This window comes from Dendrobates tinctorius, unplaced genomic scaffold (assembly GCF_039654945.1).
Source record: "Dendrobates tinctorius isolate UK_male_01 unplaced genomic scaffold, ASM3965494v1 ptg000083l, whole genome shotgun sequence".
NCBI lineage: Eukaryota > Metazoa > Chordata > Amphibia > Anura > Dendrobatidae > Dendrobates > Dendrobates tinctorius.
The window spans coordinates 15,806,012-15,827,234 of NW_027361751.1; the positions used below are offsets into that span (position 1 = coordinate 15,806,012).

Here is a 21,223-nt window from a genome sequence, read left to right on the forward strand (position 1 = left end):
TCCAGGTTCCTGCAGAGACCTGTAATCCACTCTCTGGACCTGTGGACACACAGGCTGTTCTGTATATAGTCATGCTCGTGAAACAATGAGAGTTGTAGTCCTAATTGTTCTGGCAGGCGATATCTTGTGCCGGTTTTTATACCAGGACTTGGGCTGTTCTTAAATTCCTATATTATGGGAGAGAACTGGTGCAGCCACTAAGGGCAGTGGTGGAGATCCGTATACATAAAACTATTCATTTATTGACCAGTAGAGTTGAGCGATACCGTCTGATACTTCAAAGTATCGGATCGGAATGGATCGGCCGATCTTTAAAAAAAGTATCGGTATCGCCGATTCCGATACCGGAAGTCCCATTCAAGTCTATGGGACTTCCGGTATCGGAATAAGAAAACCCCTATTTTTGCCTTGTACAGCCTCTCTGGGGTCTGTACGGGCCTTTCAGGGGGCTGTGCAGGCTCCGGTGGTCTGTGACGGCCTGCCGGTGGTCTGTGCAGGCTCCGGTGGGCTGTGCCGGCCTGCCGGGGGGCTGTGCCGGCCTGCCGGTGGTCTGTGCAGGCTCCGGTGGGCTGTGCCGGCCTGCCGGGGGGCTGTGCAGGCTTCGGGGGTCTGTGCAGGCATCGTCCGATGGGACTACAAGTCCCATCGGGCAATGCCTGCTACCATGACAGTGATTGACACATTAGCCAATGATGGGACAGTAGTAGTCCCATCATCCGGCTAATGTGTTGAATGTAAAAAAAAAAATAAATTACGTGCTACATACATACAACATGCATACTACATATATACTACATGTAACATACATACTACATATATACTACATGCAACATGCATACTACATACATGCTACATACATGCTACATTCATACTACATATATACTACATGCATGCAACATACATACTACATATATACTACATGCATGCAACATACATACTACATATATACTACATGCATGCAACATACATACTACATATATACTACATGCATGCAACATACATACTACATATATACTACATGCATGCAACATACATACTACATATATACTACATGCATGCAACATGCATACTACATATATACTACATGTAACATACATACTACATGCATGCTACATGCATGCTACATGCATGCTACATGCATGCTACATGCATGATACATGCATGCTACATGCATGCTACATGCATGCTACATGCATGCTACATACATGCTACATACATGCTACATACATACTACATACATACTACATGCTACATATATACTACATGCATGCTACATACATACTGCATGCTACATACATACTACATACATACTACATACATACTACATGCTACGTACATACCACATATATACTACATACATACTACATGCATGCTACATACATACTACATGCTACATACATACCACATATATACTACATGCATGCTACATACATACTACATGCTACATATATACTACATATATACTACAGGCATGCTACATACATACTACATGCATACTACATGCATGCTACATACATACATGGTACATACATACCACATATATACTACATACATACTACATGCATGCTACTTACAATACATACATAGACATACAGTACATATAACATAGAGTAACATACTTACCAATACTTGTCACATTGTTCCCCGAAGCCATTGTCTTTTACGGAATAAATATTAACATAACAAACCACAAAAATACTCACCCATGATCCGAAGCAGTCCACGAGTGTGTCCCACGACGATCTTGGGTAGAGAACTGCAGCATCAGCTGATGCTGCCGCTCTCTACGGGCTGCAGGAATCCAATGACGGAAGGTAGGTATCCTTCCGCACTGTATTCCTCTGCCACTTAAAAAAAAAAAAAAAAAAAAAGTCCCTAGTCTCACTTTATGGTAAAAGCTGTGTGGGAATTTCCCACGCAGCAATGGCATAAAGTGAGACTAGGGACTTTTTTTTTTTTTTAAGTGGCGGAGGAATACAGTGCGGAAGGATACCTACCTTCCGTCATTGGATTCCTGCAGCCCGTAGAGAGCGGCAGCATCAGCTGATGCTGCAGTTCTCTACCCAAGATCGTCGTGGGACACACTCGTGGACTGCTTCGGATCATGGGTGAGTATTTTTGTGGTTTGTTATGTTAATATTTATTCTGTAAAAGACAATGGCTTCGGGGAACAATGTGACAAGTATTGGTAAGTATGTTACTCTATGTATGTATTGTATGTAGCATGCATGTAGTATGTATGTAGTATATATGTGGAATGTATGTAGCATGTAGTATGTATGTAGCATGCATGTAGTATGTATGTAGTATATATGTGGTATGTATGTAGTATGTATGTAGCATGCATGTAGTATATATGTAGTATATATGTAGCATGTAGTATGTATGTAGCATGCATGTAGTATGTATGTAGTATGTATGTAGTATGTATGTGGTATGTATGTAGCATGTAGCATGCATGTAGTATGTATGTAGTATATATGTGGTATGTATGTAGCATGTAGTATGTATGTAGCATGCAGTATGTATGTAGCATGCATGTAGTATATATGTGGTATGTATGTAGCATGCAGTATGTATGTAGCATGCATGTAGTATATATGTGGTATGTATGTAGCATGTAGTATGTATGTAGCATGCATGTAGTATATATGTGGTATGTATGTAGCATGTAGTATGTATGTAGTATGTATGTAGCATGCAGTATGTATGTAGCATGCAGTATGTATGTAGCATGCATGTAGTATATATGTGGTATGTATGTAGTATGTATGTAGCATGCATGTAGTATGTATGTAGTATATATATATATATATATATATATATATATATATATATATATTTTTTTATTTTTTTTTTTAAACATTTAGCACATTAGCCGGATGATGGGACTACTACTGTCCCATCATTGGCTAATGTGTCAATCACTGTCATGGTAGCAGGCATCGCCCGATGGGACTTGTAGTCCCATCGGACGATGATTGCACAGACCCCCGGACATCGGTACAGACCCCCACAGGGTGCACAGCCCCCCGGCAGGCCGGCACAGCCCCCCGGCAGGCCGGTATAGACCCCGGGCAGTCCACACAGCCCCCCGGCAGGCCGGCAGAGACCCCCGGAAGGCCCGAAATGACGGCGCATCATGATGCGCACACACCGCGCATCATGATGACGTCATTTCGGCTGTCAATCAACTTTGAACTTCCGATTCCGACTTCCGATATTGAAAAAATATCGGAAGTCGGTATCGGAATTCCGATGCAGCAAGTATCGGCCGATACCCGATACTTGCGGTATCGGAATGCTCAACACTATTGACCAGTAATAGAGAGAAATCAATTCACATGGACCCTGGACCACTCCAGTAGCCCCTGAACCCTGCAGACCACCTCCTACGTGTGGGAATCCCCTGGGCCTCTTCTGATCACTGATGGTATGTCATGCGTGCGTCCTGCCTACAAATGTGGAGATTGCAGCCAGGGCTGTGGAGTCGGAGTCGTGGAGTCGGAGTCGGTGCTCATTTTGGTGGAGTCGGAGTCGGAGTTGGAGTCGGTATAAAATGGACCGACTCCGACTCCTAAAATATATAATAAATTGGGTACAGTAGTTAAATGCAGGATGTGCTGAATATTTTTTCATAGGAGTTTGGGAAAGTTATGAAATGTCCTATAAATGGCTGTTATATTCCTGATCTAAGGCTACATTCACACACAGCATTTTTCCTGTGTTTTTTGAGGATACGTTTTTCAGCTGCAAAAGCTGATCATCTTTTTAAAAAAACTGCATCACCTGAAAGGTTTTTGAGCTCATAGATAATGTTTTCAATAGCAAAAGCAGATTAGAAATCTGCTCTATCTATCCATTTATCCATATCTGTCTATCCATATCGTATCTGTACCAAAAAGAATGAAAACCGGGTAGTACACCAATATATATTCTGTTCTATCTAAATATCTTGATTATTGGATCATAAAAATGATTAAATGTCTGAGGTTCACATTGTACTACAATAAATTTTTCACTTAAATATAAGCAATATGTGTGGGAGTCGGAGTCGGAGTCGTGGAGTCGGAGTCGGTGTAAGGGAAATTGAGGAGTCGGAGTCGCAGGTTTGGCTTACCGACTCCACAGCCCTGATTGCAGCAGGTAGGGGGTGGTTCTCAGGGCTGCCGTCCAGCCACGGACTACAGATCTCACCTGGTGTGCCTTTGTATGGAATGGTGCTGTCTGATCGGCTGGATGGAGGCCACTTTTCTGGACTCTGTTGGGATATTGGAGACCTGCACATAGTTTCGGTCTATAGTCCGGGAACTTTTGTTAATGTGATGTGTGCACACCCTAAAGTCAGCCGAGCATCTGATGTAGCCTCCCAACTCTCCCGGACGATGACGTTGCGGAGCAGAAGGATCGGGTTTATAACGTCAATGATCGATCTTTTTGTTGTCAGGCGAGATGAGCCACGGTCAGAGCAGTCTGGAAGGTTTTTTTTTTCTTTTTTTTTTTTTTTTTTTTTTCCCCAATGGAAATACATAAACATTTAACAGAGCCAGCGCTCAAGTTTATGGTGGAGTCAGAGGAGCGAACTGTCCAGAGCTGTGATCACATGAATGGCCAGCTCTAGACCTTGTTAGATATAATGGGTAATCTGCCGTCTGCTGGTAGATATATAGTCACCAGTGCCTATCCACTGACGCTACATGCAATGCTTCCATCACCGTCTTGTGCCTGAGGGAGCGTGGGACCCCTGCTATGGAGATCGGAGGGGGTCCTGGTGGTAACACGTGACCCAGCAGTTATAACCTGGGATAAAACCTATCGTACAGCGCTATATAGAGCAGGGCTGCTCCGCTTTTGTGTTCGGGGGAAGCTCCCCTAGAACAATGCTCCATGCCGTTACAGATTCTGAGTGCGATAACACATACGATGGTCTCTGTATGAGATCGGAGGCGCAGTAAGGCCCCGCACACCCCCACTACTCCATACACATCGCAGCCGTGGTCGGCCGTGCTTTATGAGCCATTAGTTGGGATATTACTTGTAATAAAGGATAGAGCCAGAGATTCAGCTGTGTAATAATCCGTCTCGCCATCACTACGTTTGTATATTGATATGTGGCCGGCCGTTGTGCGATGGTTGGGTCATTTCATTAGTGCGGAGCTTCTAGTATTGAGTTACGTGCCGGTCTGGTGTCACATTATTAATGAGGCGCTGCAGGTTGTGTTCGGCTTTCATTCATCCATCATGGTCTCTGGATACATTTCTTGTGCTTGCTCTGGGTTTGGTCGGTGTAATCCGCTGACTGCTGCTCTTCTAGTCGTCTGGCATTCTGGGCCTCCTGCAATCCCTGACGCGCCCCGTCTACCGTGTGTGATGCTCGGCTGCTCACTCTTTGTAGGATTATTTCTGTTTTCCCTTTAATGTTTGGTACCTTGCATTACTGATCACGTGCAGATTTGCATTTCCTGCGGTTTGCAGTGCACATCCTGGCTGTTCGAGCGTCCATTGTCTGATATTTCAGATTAAAGGGATCCTACGTACAATTAGGACATATGGCAGCACTCACCAGTCCGTCAGTAATGGGACATGCTTGTGGCCGGGGGCTAGTACGCAGAGACATCACCTTTTTATATAGTATTCCTTCTGGCTTGGCACCCCTCACATACATGCCATTGATGTGATAAAGAAAACATGGTTTGGTGCCGGACACAGTGCTGTCTTTTTGTATAAAGGATTTATCATGCTCTTCCATTGCTGAGAGATACAGAAAAGTCTGGGTCCATGGGTGTCAATTATCCTGTTGATATATTTTACTGCATTGACTGGACATACAAATTAAAGGGAAACATCAGATTCATGCTGTCTAAACCACAGGCAGCATGAATGAGAGTCTGGGTGTGCGACTACAGTCAGGTATGTTGTACTGTGTAAGGCCGGGATCACACATGCAAGAAACTCAGATGAATCTCGCATCTTAACACCCGGCACTCGGGAGCGGAGCGTGCGGCTCCATGTATTGCTATGCGGCCCCACGCTCCGCTCCCGAGTGCCGGGAATTAAGATGTGAGACTCGGTAGAGTTTCTCGCATGTGTGATCCCGGCCTAACGCTGCAGCTTTTCAGAGAAAACATGTGCTGGGGACTATGGCCGCGATTCATCGACACCGCTGATTTCCTTGTTGGTTTTGATGAGCGGGCATTGTGAAGTGAGAGGCTCGTGATTCCTGAAAAAGTGCACACCTCTTCATGAATCGGGAGCGTCTGACGAGTTCTGGCTAAGGTTAAGGGACACCAGAGGTCATCATGAATTAAGCGAGCCTTCACCGCGGAGCTGGGAGAAACTGGCGTGAAGTTGACAAGTTCCCAACTCCCAGTTGTGTCAAAATTTAGTGACTTTTCCAAGCAATTTACTGTCTAAATTGATTTGATGAATTGGGCCCTTTGTGTGTCCTCTGATTAGTCCAGTGTGGTCACTGGCAGCTTGTCTCCGCCCCAATCCCTTTGACTGACAGCTTTCTCTGTTAGTCAGCTGGAGTGGGGCCGGCAGCAGCCGCCAGTGATCGCATTGTGCTACCAGGTCTTTCGCTTTAGTCCCTGGCCAGCTCTTCGAGCTTTATCTTCCCTGAAAGGCTGTAATCGTGCGCCGGGTGTCTGATTCATGCTGCCCTGGTGACAGGTTCCCTTTATATAAATTGTAATTTTTATTGAAATTTTTTCAAATTTTACAAGAAAAGAAAAAATAATTATGCATTTTAGATTTTCACTTTCATTTATAGGTTAACAGCCAGTCTTATACTATAGTAATAGTTAAACATTTACAAGTGGATAAAGAGTAAAATTTTACAAACAGACTCAGACAAAAGGAAAGGAGGGGAAATGATGTGGAATGTTACGACCTAGTTATATCCATCTCGTAGAGGTCATATATTTAACATGGACCAAAAGGCATCCCAAGGAGGAGACCAAACAAGGTTACATCTCTATACAGTATTGTCATTAAGGGTTGCCCGGTACTTAGAGTTCCGGATATCCTTGATGCGAGAGTATAGCTCTAGTTGGGAAGGTGGAGGAGAGGTTTGCTTTTAGTGCTGTTGTTATCATATGTAAAAGCAATCTAATGGGATGGAGGATGTGTGATGGGTAAATGGGAACTGGACTATGGGATGGAGGATGTGTGATGGGTATATGGGCACGGGAGGGGGGATTCATTTGTCATGTGCTCTCTGCTCCTTTCTGGGGGGCAGACAATAGCTGGGAGCTTATGTTCCCGGGGATGCTAGATTCTCCCACCTGGTCACTGTCTGCTGAGGTGTTGTCGTGGAGTGGGAAAACTGTTGCTGATAGCAACCAATCACAGCTCAGCTTCTTTTAAACAGCTCTGGTGAAATGAACGATGCTTTGTGATTGGTTGGTGATACACACACACATACATTCAGTTTTATACACCGCATATAGATTATGTCAGCGAAGTTAAACAAGCTCGATTGAGTCTATACCCCTCTAATTGAGTGGCTTAGACTTTCAGGGAAATTCGGATAGAAAAGGAAGTAAATAAGGGCAGAATTCGTTGATGTCAGATTGAATTTGTTAGCGCTGACCCTCCATATATTTCTGGTGTGCATCATTTGACCTAATGGGTCTATAGAAGGGGGATTGTAAGCCCCGTTCCAGATCAGGCAGTTGGGGTGAGCTGGGGTTAACCATCATTTTACAATCTCCATGCATTTGGTATAGGCAGGTTTAGAAGACCACCATGGGATCGTGCGGAGCTGCGATGCCCAATAATAATGAACAAAGTTATGTGCTGCTCGACTTCCCATCTCTTTATCAGCCAACTTTGGAATTTTATGACGTCTTCTTGCCCATATGAAATGTAAAGTGCTTGAAAAGCAGAAAAGCACATACCGTATTTTTCAGATTATAAGACGCTCCAGATTATATGACGCCCCCCAAATTTTGAGGCGGTAAAATAAGGAAAAAATATTTTTTAATAAAATGGTGGTGCTTCTTATAATCCTTGCAGAGTGGTGGCTGCGGTGAAACGGGGTCCCAGGGTCGCTGCTGGAGGAGGCAAGAGTGAGGTGATGCTGTAGGCCGCAGGCAGGGATGGGGGGGGCGCCGATCTGCGGTGGGCTGCTGTGGAGGTCTTGTGCTGCTGCTGGGTGCCTTCGGGTGCCCGGCGGTTGCTGGCCGGTGCTGCGTGGGTGTCCAGTGCTGCCCGGGGCTCTGCCAACATTTTGTGACAGGCCAGAGCCCTGGCACTTCCACGGTTCCATGTGCGGTGGTCTCCGGAAATATGATGGCCGGGGGCGGCGCATGCGCAGATGGTGATCTCAGGATCAAGATCTCGAGAGATAAGATTTCAGCGCTGAAACCTCATTTCTCGAGATCTTGATCCCAAGATCACCATCTGCGCATGCACCGCCCCTGGCGGCGGCCATATTCCCGGAGACCACCGCACATGGAACCGTGGAAGTGCCAGGGCTCTGGCCTGTCGCAAAATGTCGGCAGAGCCCCAGGCAGCGCCGGACAGCCACGCAGCACCACTGGGCACCGGAGACACCCGCAGCACCGGCCAGAAACTGCTGGGCTTCCCCTCATCCCAGCCACGGTATCAGTTAGGTATGTACACTTTCTAAAACGCCCCCCATTTTCCTCCAAAGTTTGAGGGGAGAAAAAGTGCGTCTTACAAAGTGAAAAATACGGCAAAGCTGTGCCCACGTAAGCGGTTTTTTTTTTTGCACGTTTTTGAAGCGTTTGTCCCGGTCAAAACGCTTCAAAAATGCATAAAAGAAGCATCCCATTCATTTTAAATGAATTCCGCCCTTTTTTCTGCGAAAAAAAACGCTTTGCGGTAAAAAACGCAGCATGCTCATTAATTTTGCGGAAACGTCCGCGTTTTTGTTATATTCTGTGAGTCAGAAAACGCGTGGAAAACGAGCGGAAATAAAATGCGAGTTTTCTGGGAAGAAGTCCGGTTTTGAAGCAGAAATTTTCTGCATACGTGGCACATAGCCTAAATCTCTGAGTGGGAGCAATTTGGGTAAAGTCTCAAAAAGAGAGAACATTTTTGGCAGGATAGTCATTTTTATTGCCTAAATGCATCCAAATAGTGAGAGCGGGAGTGATTACCATTTCATCAGTAAGGATTGCATTTCTGTATATAATGGAGGGAAATTGTTCTCGTATAAAATAGAATATGAGGTTGTGAGATTAATTCCTAGGTATTTGAGAGAAGTGGTGCGCCAGTGGTATATAAGTTACTCTGGAGGTGATCTAAATTGTTAAGTGGAAGGGCTTCAGGTTTACTTGTACTTGTTTTATTCCCTGATAATTGGCCAAATTTTAAAAGCAATGAATGGAGGCTAGGGAGCGATTTGTGAGGCTTCGTAAGTGTTAGGAGGATATCATCAGCAAAAGGGATAATTTAAATTCTTCGCATTTAACCTCTTCACGACCGCCCACAGTAGATAAACGTTGGCGCTTGCTGGGCTTTGTGCAGCGCCGACGTTTATCTACTGTCGGCGGTTTTGTGCCCCCCCCCCGGGACCCCCACATACCTTACAATGCGGGGATCCCGGTGCGCAATGCATGCTGGGACCCCCAACGTCATCGAGACCTGATTGGTTCAGGTCCCGATGACGTCAGTGTCACAGCAGCCAATGGGAGCGATCGCTGGGAAAGCTGCTTGTTTCCCCGCGATCTCCCTCATTGTAACGCGGCTTCTCCCTCTGATCTAACACTGACAGCTGATCAGAGGTGAAGCAGCGTTATTGTGTGACTAGATCGCTGCCTGGCACAGCTGATCGCTGCCTGGCACAGCTGTGCCAGGCAGCGATCTTGTCACACAGTAACGCTGCTTCACCTCTGATCATCTGTCATTGTGAGATCAGAGGAGAAGTCACGTTACAGTGTGCCAGGCAGCGATCTTGTCACATAGTAACGCTGCTTCTCCTCTGATCTCACACTGACAGATGATCAGAGGTGAAGTGGCGTTACTATGACTCAGATTGCAGGGCAGCGATCTTGTGACAAAAATTAAAAAAAAAAGTAAAAAAAAAAAAATGCTAGGGTTAGGGCTAGGGCTAGGGCTGGGATTAAGGTTATGGGTGTGTTGGTGTTAGGTTTGTGGTTACGGTTATGGTTAGGGCTGAGATTAGGGTTAGGGGTGTGTTGGGGTTAGGATTGGAATTAGAATTGGGGGTTTCCACTGTTTAGGTACATCAGGGGCTCTGTAAATGCAATATGACGCCCGCAGACCATTCCATCAAAGTCTGCATTTCAGAACGTCACTACTTCCCTTCCGAGCCCCACCGTGTGCCCAAACAGTAGTTTTCTCCAACATATGGCGTACCAGCGTACTCAGGACAAATTGGACAACAACTCTTAGGGTCCAATTTCTCCTGTTACCCTTGTGAAAATAAAAATTGGGGGCTAAAAGATCATTTTTGTGGAAAAAAAATGATTTTTTTTTATTTTCACGGCTCTACATTATAAACTTTAGTGAAACACTTGGGGGTTCAAAGTGCTCACCACACATCTAGATAAGTCCCTTGGGGGGGTCTAATTTCCAAAATGGGGTCACTTGTGGGGGGTTTCCACTGTTTAGGTACATCAGGGGCTCTCCAAATGCGACATGGCATCCGATCTCAATTCCAGCCAATTCTGCATTGAAAAAGTCAAACGGCGCTCCTTCCGTTCTGAGCTCTGCCGTGTGCTCAAACAGTGGTTTAGCCCCACATACGGGGTATTGGCGTATTCGGGAGAAATTGCACAAAAAATTTAGTGGTTCATTTTCTCTTTTTACACTTGTGAAAATAAAAAAAAAAATGGTTTTGAAGTAAAATGTTTGTGAAAAAAAGTTAAATGTTTATTTTTTTCTTCCATATTCCATTCATTCATGTGAAGCACCTGAAGGGTTAATAAACTTCTTGAATGTGGTTTTGAGTACATTGAGAGGTGCAGTTTTTAGAATGGTGTCAATTTTGGGTATTTTCTGTCATATTGACCCCCCAAACTCACTTCAAATGTGAGGTGGTCCCTAAAAAAAATGGTGTTGCACCGTGGGCACTGCGTTTTTTGTTTTACATATGTTTTAAAGGTACTGTACACAGCAGCAAAAACTGCTGCGGATCCGCAGCAGAATCCGCAGCGTGTGCACACACCCTTAGTATTGTGATTTCTGATTTGTTGCGGGTCGTCCCTCGGATCAGTCAGAAATAAGTAACGTAATGTGTTTACAGAGTTACGTATTATCTGGTGAAAGTTTCACAAAGTGGAATTTGTCCTTAAATGTTTTTTTTTTTTCCCCCATGATTATTTTTGTTCCCGGACTTGGCACTACTCTCCCTCCGCAGGTCCAGAACTGCCTCTCTGCCGTTGCTCCAGTCATTGTTTACAGGCTGCAGTGACATCACAACTACAGCGCACATGACCACTGCAGCCAATCTTTGGGCTCTGCAGCCTCATGCTGACTACCTCGGGATCGCCGCTGTGCTCAGAGATGGGCAGCAGTGGGCTTGTGCAGTGTTGTTGTGATGCCACCCCTTCAGCCACGTGAACAAAAAAACAGAGGCAGTGGTGCAGCGCTGGAGCTGAGGGGGATGGGTATAACTTATTTTATCTTATACTGGACAAAGCCGTTGGACAAAAATAATCATGGAAAATCCCTTTAAATTGTAAGCGTCGCCTGGATGCATTTGAAGTCGCATGATATTTCCGGTAACCCAAAAGTCTCTGGAGCCCTAGCCCCTAAGTGCTTCTCCGCACTGTGCACTTATCACAAGGGCCTGTACGGAGCGCTGCGCCTTGCATCCGAGTGCTGCCTGTTTGTTTTTTTTTCATGGACCATTGGCGATTTTGACCTTTCTTTCGGATCAGTATTGGACATGTCTTTGTGATTTTGCATGGACATTTGGTCCAAGGAAAAGTTAGACGAACAGCCCCATAGACTATCACCGGTACAAGTGATATCTGTGAAACACATGGATAGCAGTCGTATGGGAAAAACAGACGTCTTAATGAGCCCTTATGGCAGATCCATCATCACTTCACGAAGAATACTAATATTTAATAAAATAGAATGGTCAGGAGAGGTAACAGACCCTCTTTAAAGGGCTATGCCCATCACAAATTCATGGCATATAGCAGCTGAGCAAACTTGGGTCAGATATCCCTTTCTCAAAACCAGATTAGGTAGAGTTTGTACCAACATCTTTCACATGTTTATGGTATATTCTATGTTAAAGGGATTGTCCAGGCATAGAATATAAGATCAATGGATGTCCTTCACCCACCACCCATCAGCTATGGCTCTTGTGGAGGCCGGACATAAACATTACGCAGAGCTGTGGTGTTCAGGTCAGAATCCTCTTAAGCCCAGACAACCCCTTTAATGACTGTAATGGAAATGCCCTTTTCGAACATGCCAATATTTTCTGTGTCTGATAACTTCAGTATAAAAAAATCAGTTTCTGATTTCAATTATAAATGCTTGTGACTGTAATCTGCACTGATGTCGTATACTGAACTCAAGCATACTGCGCGCGAGGTCACATTTCAATGCGCACGCGCGAAATCTGTACACGATCTGCGATATTCACAGCGAAGAATGCGTACAGCAAGCCGAGGAGGGGTGGAGTGAGGGAACCGAAGCACCGCCCATCGGACTGGACCGAACAGATTACCATACAGCGCGGGACAAACAAAAAAGGTTTTTATGGGTGATCCATGGGGAGTCAGGGGTTTCAGAACTAGTTGTGGAACGCATAGCTGACACTCAATTAAATATTTTTAGCTGGCAGGCCAAAAAAGTGGTGACAGGTTCCCTTTAAGTTTGTGGATGTAGCGTGAAAAATATGGAAAGGTTCACAGGGTATGAATACTTTTTCAAAGCACTATATATGAGGTAAAGTGAGATATGCAGGGGTGGATCTGCTGTGATTGAGAAAGAAACAGAAATGCAATGGGACTGTGACTAACTCCTTATCCCGTAATCATAATTACTGACTACACGACCGACCAAGCAGAAACTAGTTATTAGTCCATCATAGTGTTTGGGGATTTTTTTTTCTATTAAAATATATTTCAAACCTTAAAAAACCCTGAGCTGACAACCTAGTAATATGGAGAATTGTGGGCTTGTTATGTGTGGACTGTCAGTAACCGGTTGTTAGTAATTCAATACTAAGATGCTCGTTACACCGAACTGCTCTAAATGTCTTCTTAAAGGCACAGCAGCTTCTCTGGTTTTCAGTGCCTGTGGTATATGCAGGGCAGTGCATTTAAAATGACTATATTAGAAAATTACTGTCACAATCCATTTTTGGATTTGTGGCAGCTCTGGTTCCACTATGATTTTAGTGTAGTTTTTTCCTTTCAGACCAGCGGGGGTTAATGTCAGTTTCCCTTGCTGGCAGCTTGCTGAAACTGCAGAGTTGCTAGGTCAGTTGAGATGGGTGGTGACCACGCCCACCATCCTTTAAATGGTCACCTGATGCATCAGCTGACTGTCGGTGATAAAGAAATCTATATTGACCAATTCTGGAGTAAGGAGCACTCTTGCTGCTGTGGCGTATCAGCTGGTTTCGTGGAGTCCGTGTTCTGGGTGCCTTTCTTCTGCTATATGGTGCTTTGCAGCAGAGGAGGATATTAACCCCTTTACGACATTGGGCGTATATTTACACCGATGTTCGACTCCCTCCCTTTGATGTGGGCTCCTGCATGTGAACAGCTGACATGTGCCTGCAATAGCCGCGGGTGGAATCGTGATCCACCTACAGCTATTAACCAGTTAAATGCCACTGTCAATCGCTAACAGCAGCATTTAACATGTGCTTCTGGCCATCGGGCGGGAAATACGGCATGACAACCGGAGGTCTCTTGGAGCGTCATCCAGCTTGTTGTGAGCGTCATCCAGTCCAGAACATGCTTCCACAATGCGGGCGAGACAGTATGGCTACAATATGGCCTGAAATATTTATCGCTGTGGTGCATTTTCATGCAAACATTCAGGTGCAAATAAAAAAACATTTAATTGGTAGCATATTTGTGGCAAAATCTGCTTAATATTATATATTTTATATATTTATTTCCACTTTGTACGTGTCCGTCTGAGAGATGCTCTGTTCTGTCCAACACAAATAGCGCTGCATGCATTTTTTATTTCTTACACCTGTTTCACACTTCAGTTTTTTGTTTCAGTCAAAACCCGCCAAAATGGCGGAAAGCGGATCCGTTGCTAAAGTGATGTAAACGGATGCCACCGGACCGCTTTTTTGACGGATCCGATGAATGAAGAATTTTAAAGGAACCGTAGCCCAGAGAGAGAGAATTTTTACCGTCCGCCAGAAATGATTTCAGGGTTAAATTGCCGGCTGATTTCCTTCCTCCGGGCATGCGCACTCTAAAATGCGGACCCTGCAGCAAAAAAAAGTTGCATGGTCCGTCCGGGCATGTCGGAGGACGCAAAAAATTTGGCGGATCCGCAAAAAAACGGATCCAACAGATGGCCATCTGTCAAGATCCGCCGCTAATGCATCTCAATGGGGGAAAAACGGATCCACCAAAAAAAATGGCGGATTTTGACTGATGGTCAAAAACGGAAGTGTGAAACAGGCCTTAGCAGACTGGAACACCCACCAGACCCCAATTTAAAGTTGTTGGGGGCCCGAATTGCATTGAGACACCCACCGATTGCTCAAAATGATGCTTGGAAGCGCTTACTTCAACAAAGAGAAATTCTGCTCTCCTGCTCGAGCGGCCCGATAGGGGGTGTAGGGACCATAGACTCTCCACCCAGCTGTGTACTTCTGCTTGCTGCAGTGGGTGTTTCATAGCGGTGTCAAGGTGTGTGCACACGGCCTCTGTATCAGGCGGATTCCTCCTGAAAAAGCGCTGACTCCAGGTTCCGTCATTTTCAACTTTTATCCACCTCAGGCTTTCATATCCGTCAGGAGGGTAAAAAAAAAAGTGACAGATGTGTTCTTCTCGTGGCTTTCTCTTGGAATTAGCAACTATTTTATATTTAAGATTAAAAAATAAAAATACTCCGTTAGCAAAATCACTGCAAAAACCACAAAAAAGATGTCAAGAAGGTGGTTAATGAAAAAATACCACTAGTGCATTCTTAATGTGTCTGCTGCTTCAAAAATGGTGCGGGTATACCATCTTCTACAAGACCATGTTCACACATTCAGTATTTGAGTTTTTTACCTCAGTATTTGTAAGCCAAAACCAGGACTGAGTGATAAATACAGAAGTGGTGACTTGTTTCTATTTTACTTTATTTCTGATTTTGTTCCTCTCCTGGTTTTGGCTTACAGATGCTGAGGTAAAAAAAAAAACTGACCACATACTGAGGTAAAAAAAAAAAACTGACCACATACTGAGGAAAAAAAAAAACTGACCACATACTGAGGTAAAAAAAAAAACTGACCACATACTGAGGTAAAAAAAAAAACTGACCACATACTGAGGTAAAAAAACTGACCACATACTGAGGTAAAAAAAAAAACTGACCACATACTGAGGTAAAAAAAAAAACTGACCACATACTGAGGTAAAAAAAAAAACTGACCACATACTGAGGTAAAAAAACTGACCACATACTGAGGTAAAAAAAAAACTGACCACATACTGAGGTAGAAAAAAAACTGACCACATACTGAGGTAAAAAAAAAACTGACCACATACTGAGGTAAAAAAAAAACTGACCACATACTGAGGTAAAAAAAAAACTGACCACATACTGAGGTAAAAAAAAAACTGACCACATACTGAGGTAAAAAAAAAACTGACCACATACTGAGGTAGAAAAAAAACTGACCACATACTGAGGTAAAAAAAAAACTGACCACATACTGAGGTAGAAAAAAAACTGACCACATACTGAGGTAAAAAAAAACTGACCACATACTGAGGTAAAAAAAAAACTGACCACATACTGACGTAGAAAAAAAACTGACCACATACTGAGGTAAAAAAAAAACTGACCACATACTGAGGTAGAAAAAAAACTAACCACATACTGAGGTAAAAAAAAAACTGACCACATACTGAGGTAAAAAAAAAAAAACTGACCACATACTGAGGTAAAAAAAAAAAACTGACCACATACTGAGGTAAAAAACTGATAGCCATCCCTTGCCTTTTTTTCCTTGTGATACAATTGGATGTCAATATTTTTTTCATGGCTACCCCTTTAGTCATATTTTATTTTAATTTATTTGTTATCTGACTGGAATTTCCTGTAATTTTTTTGTAGCATTCCTCTTTGTTTTGTTGCACTTTTTTTTTTTTTTTTTTGTTGTATTTTTTTTCTTGTTTTTTTTTTCCCTCCTTTTTAATATTTCCTGTGCAAGAGTTTACCTATGGAAAAAATGCCTGGGTAAAAACACCATATTTAGAGCAAAATTTTGGGAAAAAAAGAAACCAAAAAGCCACAAAAAAGTTTTGTTCCTTAATTTCTCTATGCTCTGCTGACTTGATGCTGGTGTCTTGCCATAGTTTTTCTGCTGCAAAAAAAAAAACAAACCTCTGAAAAATGCAGCAAAAAAAAAAAAATAAAAAAAAAAAAGGGTGTCATTGCACCTGATAGTTTAGGTCCTGATGTCACCTGATGCTCTGTGCCCGGCCGCAGGGTGCCAGTCATCTCCCTGTGCTGTCAGGGCAGAGCAGCCAGAGAGCAGTGACTGTCTCATGGCTCCTGCGGACGGCCTCTATACAGGACCATGGGAGTGCGAATGTCTCAGCCGCCATCAGGAGGAGATGTCTTGGAAGGTGATGAGACCCCTGGAGCTCTGGTGCAGGAATCCTGGGTAAGTTAGAGTTTTGGGCGCTCTGGAAACTCGAGAATACTGGGGTCTTGGAGCGCCTGAAAGCCCAGTGATGCTGGGTGTAACTATACGACTCTGCTATAATCTGGCTTTTGTTTTTTATTTTGCGTGTACAACACCAATCGTGTATCACATTGGTCCTACAACTTTCAGGTATCGGGATTACTTTAGCTTTTCCGTTCCAGCAGATGGCCGCTTACTTCGTCTGTTTTCCCTTATGACAGCAGGTAGTGTTACTCCATCACCTGAGACTCTTCTAGTATTAGTCTGTATGTGCTCGGTGTAAGGGGGTCCCGCTACCCCTATAGATGCCAGGCACAGCACTTCATAGAAGCCTGCATGGAAATGTGAGCTTGTGAGACTTGAGGCGGCCAGTGAACGTATGTGGAAAATGGCAGCTGGCCAGGGAGCCTTAGTGCGCGACGTGCTGGTCCTGCTGTAGTGCTACAGAATAAGCCCGGGCTTTGTAAACCTGAAATCCAGTCTTGTTATAACAAGCCAATATCAGGTGGCCATCTCCCTCCCTTCATTACTAATCTTGGTGTTATTGCCTCCTCCCCAGTTCTTATTGACTCAATCTCAGTTTAATGTTTACATCCGGTCACTGCTGGCACTGAGAGCAGCTGATTAGTGGGGGTGTCAGACCCCACAGATGTGATATTGATGACCTACAAGTCCTTGATATTATATGACTGGAGAACACTTTTAAAATGTATTCATTACTTAGATATTCCAGGAAAGTATACTTTGGGGAAAGTTTTTAGTTTCTGTAAGAGAGCAGCATAATGTAGGGGCAGAGACACTGATTCCAGTGCTGTGTCACTTATTAGGCTGTGTGCTGTAGTTTTAGTACAATCAGTGTTTTATAGGCAGGTGCTTCACTGCAGAACTACGGTAGGTGTTCCATGCAGGTCTAATGCACATCTGTATATCCGGCTCCCACCACTGATTGGCAACCTGCTGATGCATATTGTACACAGGAAGCAGCCAATCAGATGAGTGGGTGGGATTATACAGAACTCAGCAGTCTGAGCACTGGTACATCTACAGCAGAGAAAACAGGGATTTTATTCAAACTGCATCAAGCAGCCCAGTGAGTGATACATTGATGGAATCATGGTCTCACCCCCTTCATCATGCAACTTTTATATTGCATAGCAAAATCTGCTGACCGATCCCCTTTAGGGCTATGTTCACACGTTACAGTTTAGCAGGCAACATCTGCTCAAAGAATATGCTACAAAAAAACAGGTTTTACTGCATTTCTTTTTCTGCTACATTTTTCTCTTTGGCACCCTGATAAAGTTTAGTGCACCCCCCCGCCCAAAAAAAAAAAAAAAAAAGAAAAAAAATCATGCTGCAACTTCCTTAAGGTTTTTGCACCAAAAACTCAGCATAAACTGATACATGTGTTTTTTTTTCCCTTAGTTTTTGCACTTACTCTTTGCTTTCTATAGGTGAAAAAACGCTGAAAGAAGTGGCATGCTGCAGTTTTCCAAATCAGGAAAAAAAGCGTGTGTGTGCATGGGATTTCTGAGATCTTATAGCCTTTGCTGGTTCTGTAAAACGCAGCTTCAAATTTGCATAAAAAAGCAGCAAAAAGCGCATCATGTAAGCATAGCCTAAGGCTATGTGCACATGGTGCGGATTTTGCTAAATTTGCAGGTCAAATGACCTGCAGTTTTCCTGCTGATTTAGTGCTTTTTTTTTGTGGTTTTACTGCCGTTTTTGTGCAGTTTTCCACCTGCGGATTTGTAGAATGGAGCAGGTGGAAAACTGCAGCAAAACCGCACAAAAGTGACATGCTGCTGCTTTTATTCCGCACGAAATCCGCAGCGTGTGCACAGTGGTTTTTTTTTTACATAGGCTATAATGGTACTTTACATCACCTGCAGATCCGCAGCAGACTCCGCACCGTGTGCACATGGCCTAAGGGTATTTGCGCACATAGTTTTTTGTCTCTGCGGATTTTGTAGAGAAAACCGCAGGAAATCCGCAGGACAAAGTGCTGCAGTTTTTCTGCGGTTTATCTGCGTTTTTTCTGCGGTTTTGCCCTGCGGTTTTATACCTCATAATGGATGAGGTGTAAAACTGCAGCGTTTCTGTACCAAACAATTGACATGCTGCATTTTGAAAACCGCGGAAAAAAACGCAGCATGTGCACAGCTTTTTTTTATTTCCATAGGAAATAAAGGTACTGTACAGCGCAGCAGAATCTGCTGCGTTTCTGCAGAGCCAAAAACGCTGCGGAAACGCAGCAGAAGCCGCAAAGTGTGCACATACCCTAATAGTATGCAGACACATAACAGTTGGGACGAAGGCCAAGGGGATTCTGGATTCAGTCTGGCAATAGTTTCCTTTTTAAAGGACCCCTTTACATACATTAATACTGGTTGTGTAGAAGTCATATGCAAATTTGCGTGGAAGTGCAGTGGGGGCGTGTCCATCTACTTGAAAAAAAGTAATCTGATTGCATTGACACACCTCCGTGCACTTACACTCCGATTTGTATATGGCTTGTACTGTAGATTTCTCATGACTTTCTACAAAAAAAAGTATCCTTTTTATAGCGTGACAGTCGCCAAATCTAAAAACCTGCTGACAGGTTCCCTTTAAAGAGCTTTCACCAGTGTAATATATATGGGGTCTTCCGTCTCTCTCCTAGCAGATAATATAGGGGAAGATCAGAGTCGGGCTGATCACATTTTCTGCCCCGTATTTTTTATTCTTCAGGAGATAAGCTGCTGTGAGAGGCGTCAGGCAGTGACTTTCTCCAGTCTCCCTTCTGAAAACATCCCCATCTGGGGGAGTGAGGAGAGATGGCAGACGCCTGAGTGAGCGCTCCGCCGTGTAGGTGCATCGCCCGCCATAGGACTTCACTGGTGGAAACACATGCAGCCCATATGTGACTGTGGGTAGTATCGGTCTCCAGTTGGATTACTTATGTAGGGCTATGTGCTCTTTCAGGAGGTACATTTTGGATTATTTATTTTGCTGTTTTATCTCAGTAGACTGATCTTTCATGGAAGTGATTGTTTGCCCAGCGTTCTCCTGTGACAATGCCCATATTGAACCTTTTACACTAGAGTAAATTCTGAAACAAGCAACTCTGCAGTTTCTTTAGTTTGCCCTGTTTTCCCCAAACCTCTTCTCTTTTTTATTTCATTCTTTATTGCTCTTTGCATGACAGACCGGCCACTGCCAAGTTCTTGGAGTGGTAGTCTAGCATGCGCATTGTTTACAAGCTCTTTGGTGATGAGCTTGTAGGCACTGCGCTGAGGCTGGCCGGATAGACGGAGCGCAGCGTTGGCTCCTAATCCGTGTCACTGCGCTTCCGACACTGCAGGGAAGACACTGCCTCATGTATACCTGAATCTGAGTGCACAGCAGCGATCATCAGGGCCTGAACTGTCACTCCATCAGTAGCACACCGCTTCTCTAGCAGGGAGGAAATCAGGAGCCTGGGGAGCAGTGTGCTCCGGACGAGAACATGGCAAATCACTTTTACTTTTTACTTACACTGGGAGTTGAGCCCTTTTACATCAGCTGCTATTCAGTAGAATAAGGCTGTGTGCACACGCTACGGATTTTGCTGCGGTTCCGGCGCTGCGGACCCGCAGCAGTTTCTGCTGCGGTGTACAGTACAATGATTCCCTATGGGAATTGAAAACCGCAGATAATCCACGCGGAAAATTCCGCACCATCTGCACTGCGGTTTTCAATCCGCAGAAAGAATTGACATGTCAATTCTTTCTGCGGATTCCCCTGCGGTTTGCCATCTCCTCCATTGAGGAGATGAAAAACCGCAGGGCAAAACCGCAGAGCAATCCGCAGGTAAAAGCGCAGGTATTTTGACCTGCGGATTTTACAAAATCCGCGCGGATGAATCCGCACCTAATCCGCAGCGTGTGCACACAGCCTTAACATCCCTGAATCTGCATTTTCCTGATGATTTGGCTGGGTCTGATCCCCGCCTCTGTAGCCGGAGCAGCTTCTGGAGAATACGTTTATGGCTTCTTCTTGTGATGTGCCAATAGATGCCTTGTTTTGTTTTGCCAAGTTTAACGCAGAGTAAATCAAGTATCAAAATTTTTATTTCCTACAGGATCCATCAGTCACACAGGTAACCAGAAATGCGCCCCCCGGGTTAGAAGAATATAATCCCTTCTCAGACTCCAAAACTGTAAGTATTTCCCTCGCTATATAATATTTGTAGAATATATTATATTTGGGCATAAAAAGAAAAAAAATTCTTAAACTGGCAGTCCAGATTAGCAAATCCGTTTTCGTAGCTGTCCTGTATGTGAATTTTATGGCAATAGAGAGGGAACTTCAGAATAATACTAATCATAATGGAGATTGTTGAGAAATGTTTCCGGCTCTGGAGGAGAG

At 44.1% G+C, this 21,223-nt stretch overlaps 1 protein-coding gene across 2 annotated transcripts in view; it reads left to right on the forward strand.

Annotated features, from left to right (window-relative positions):
- SCAMP1 (secretory carrier membrane protein 1) overlaps nucleotides 1-21,223 on the forward strand; it is a 46,286-nt gene that overhangs the window by 1,449 nt on the left and 23,614 nt on the right. For both annotated transcript variants that reach the window (XM_073584145.1, XM_073584147.1), the window contains exon 2: nucleotides 20,937-21,014. In XM_073584145.1, the coding sequence (XP_073440246.1) occupies nucleotides 20,937-21,014 (78 nt within the window). The remainder of the gene's footprint in view (nucleotides 1-20,936; nucleotides 21,015-21,223) is intronic.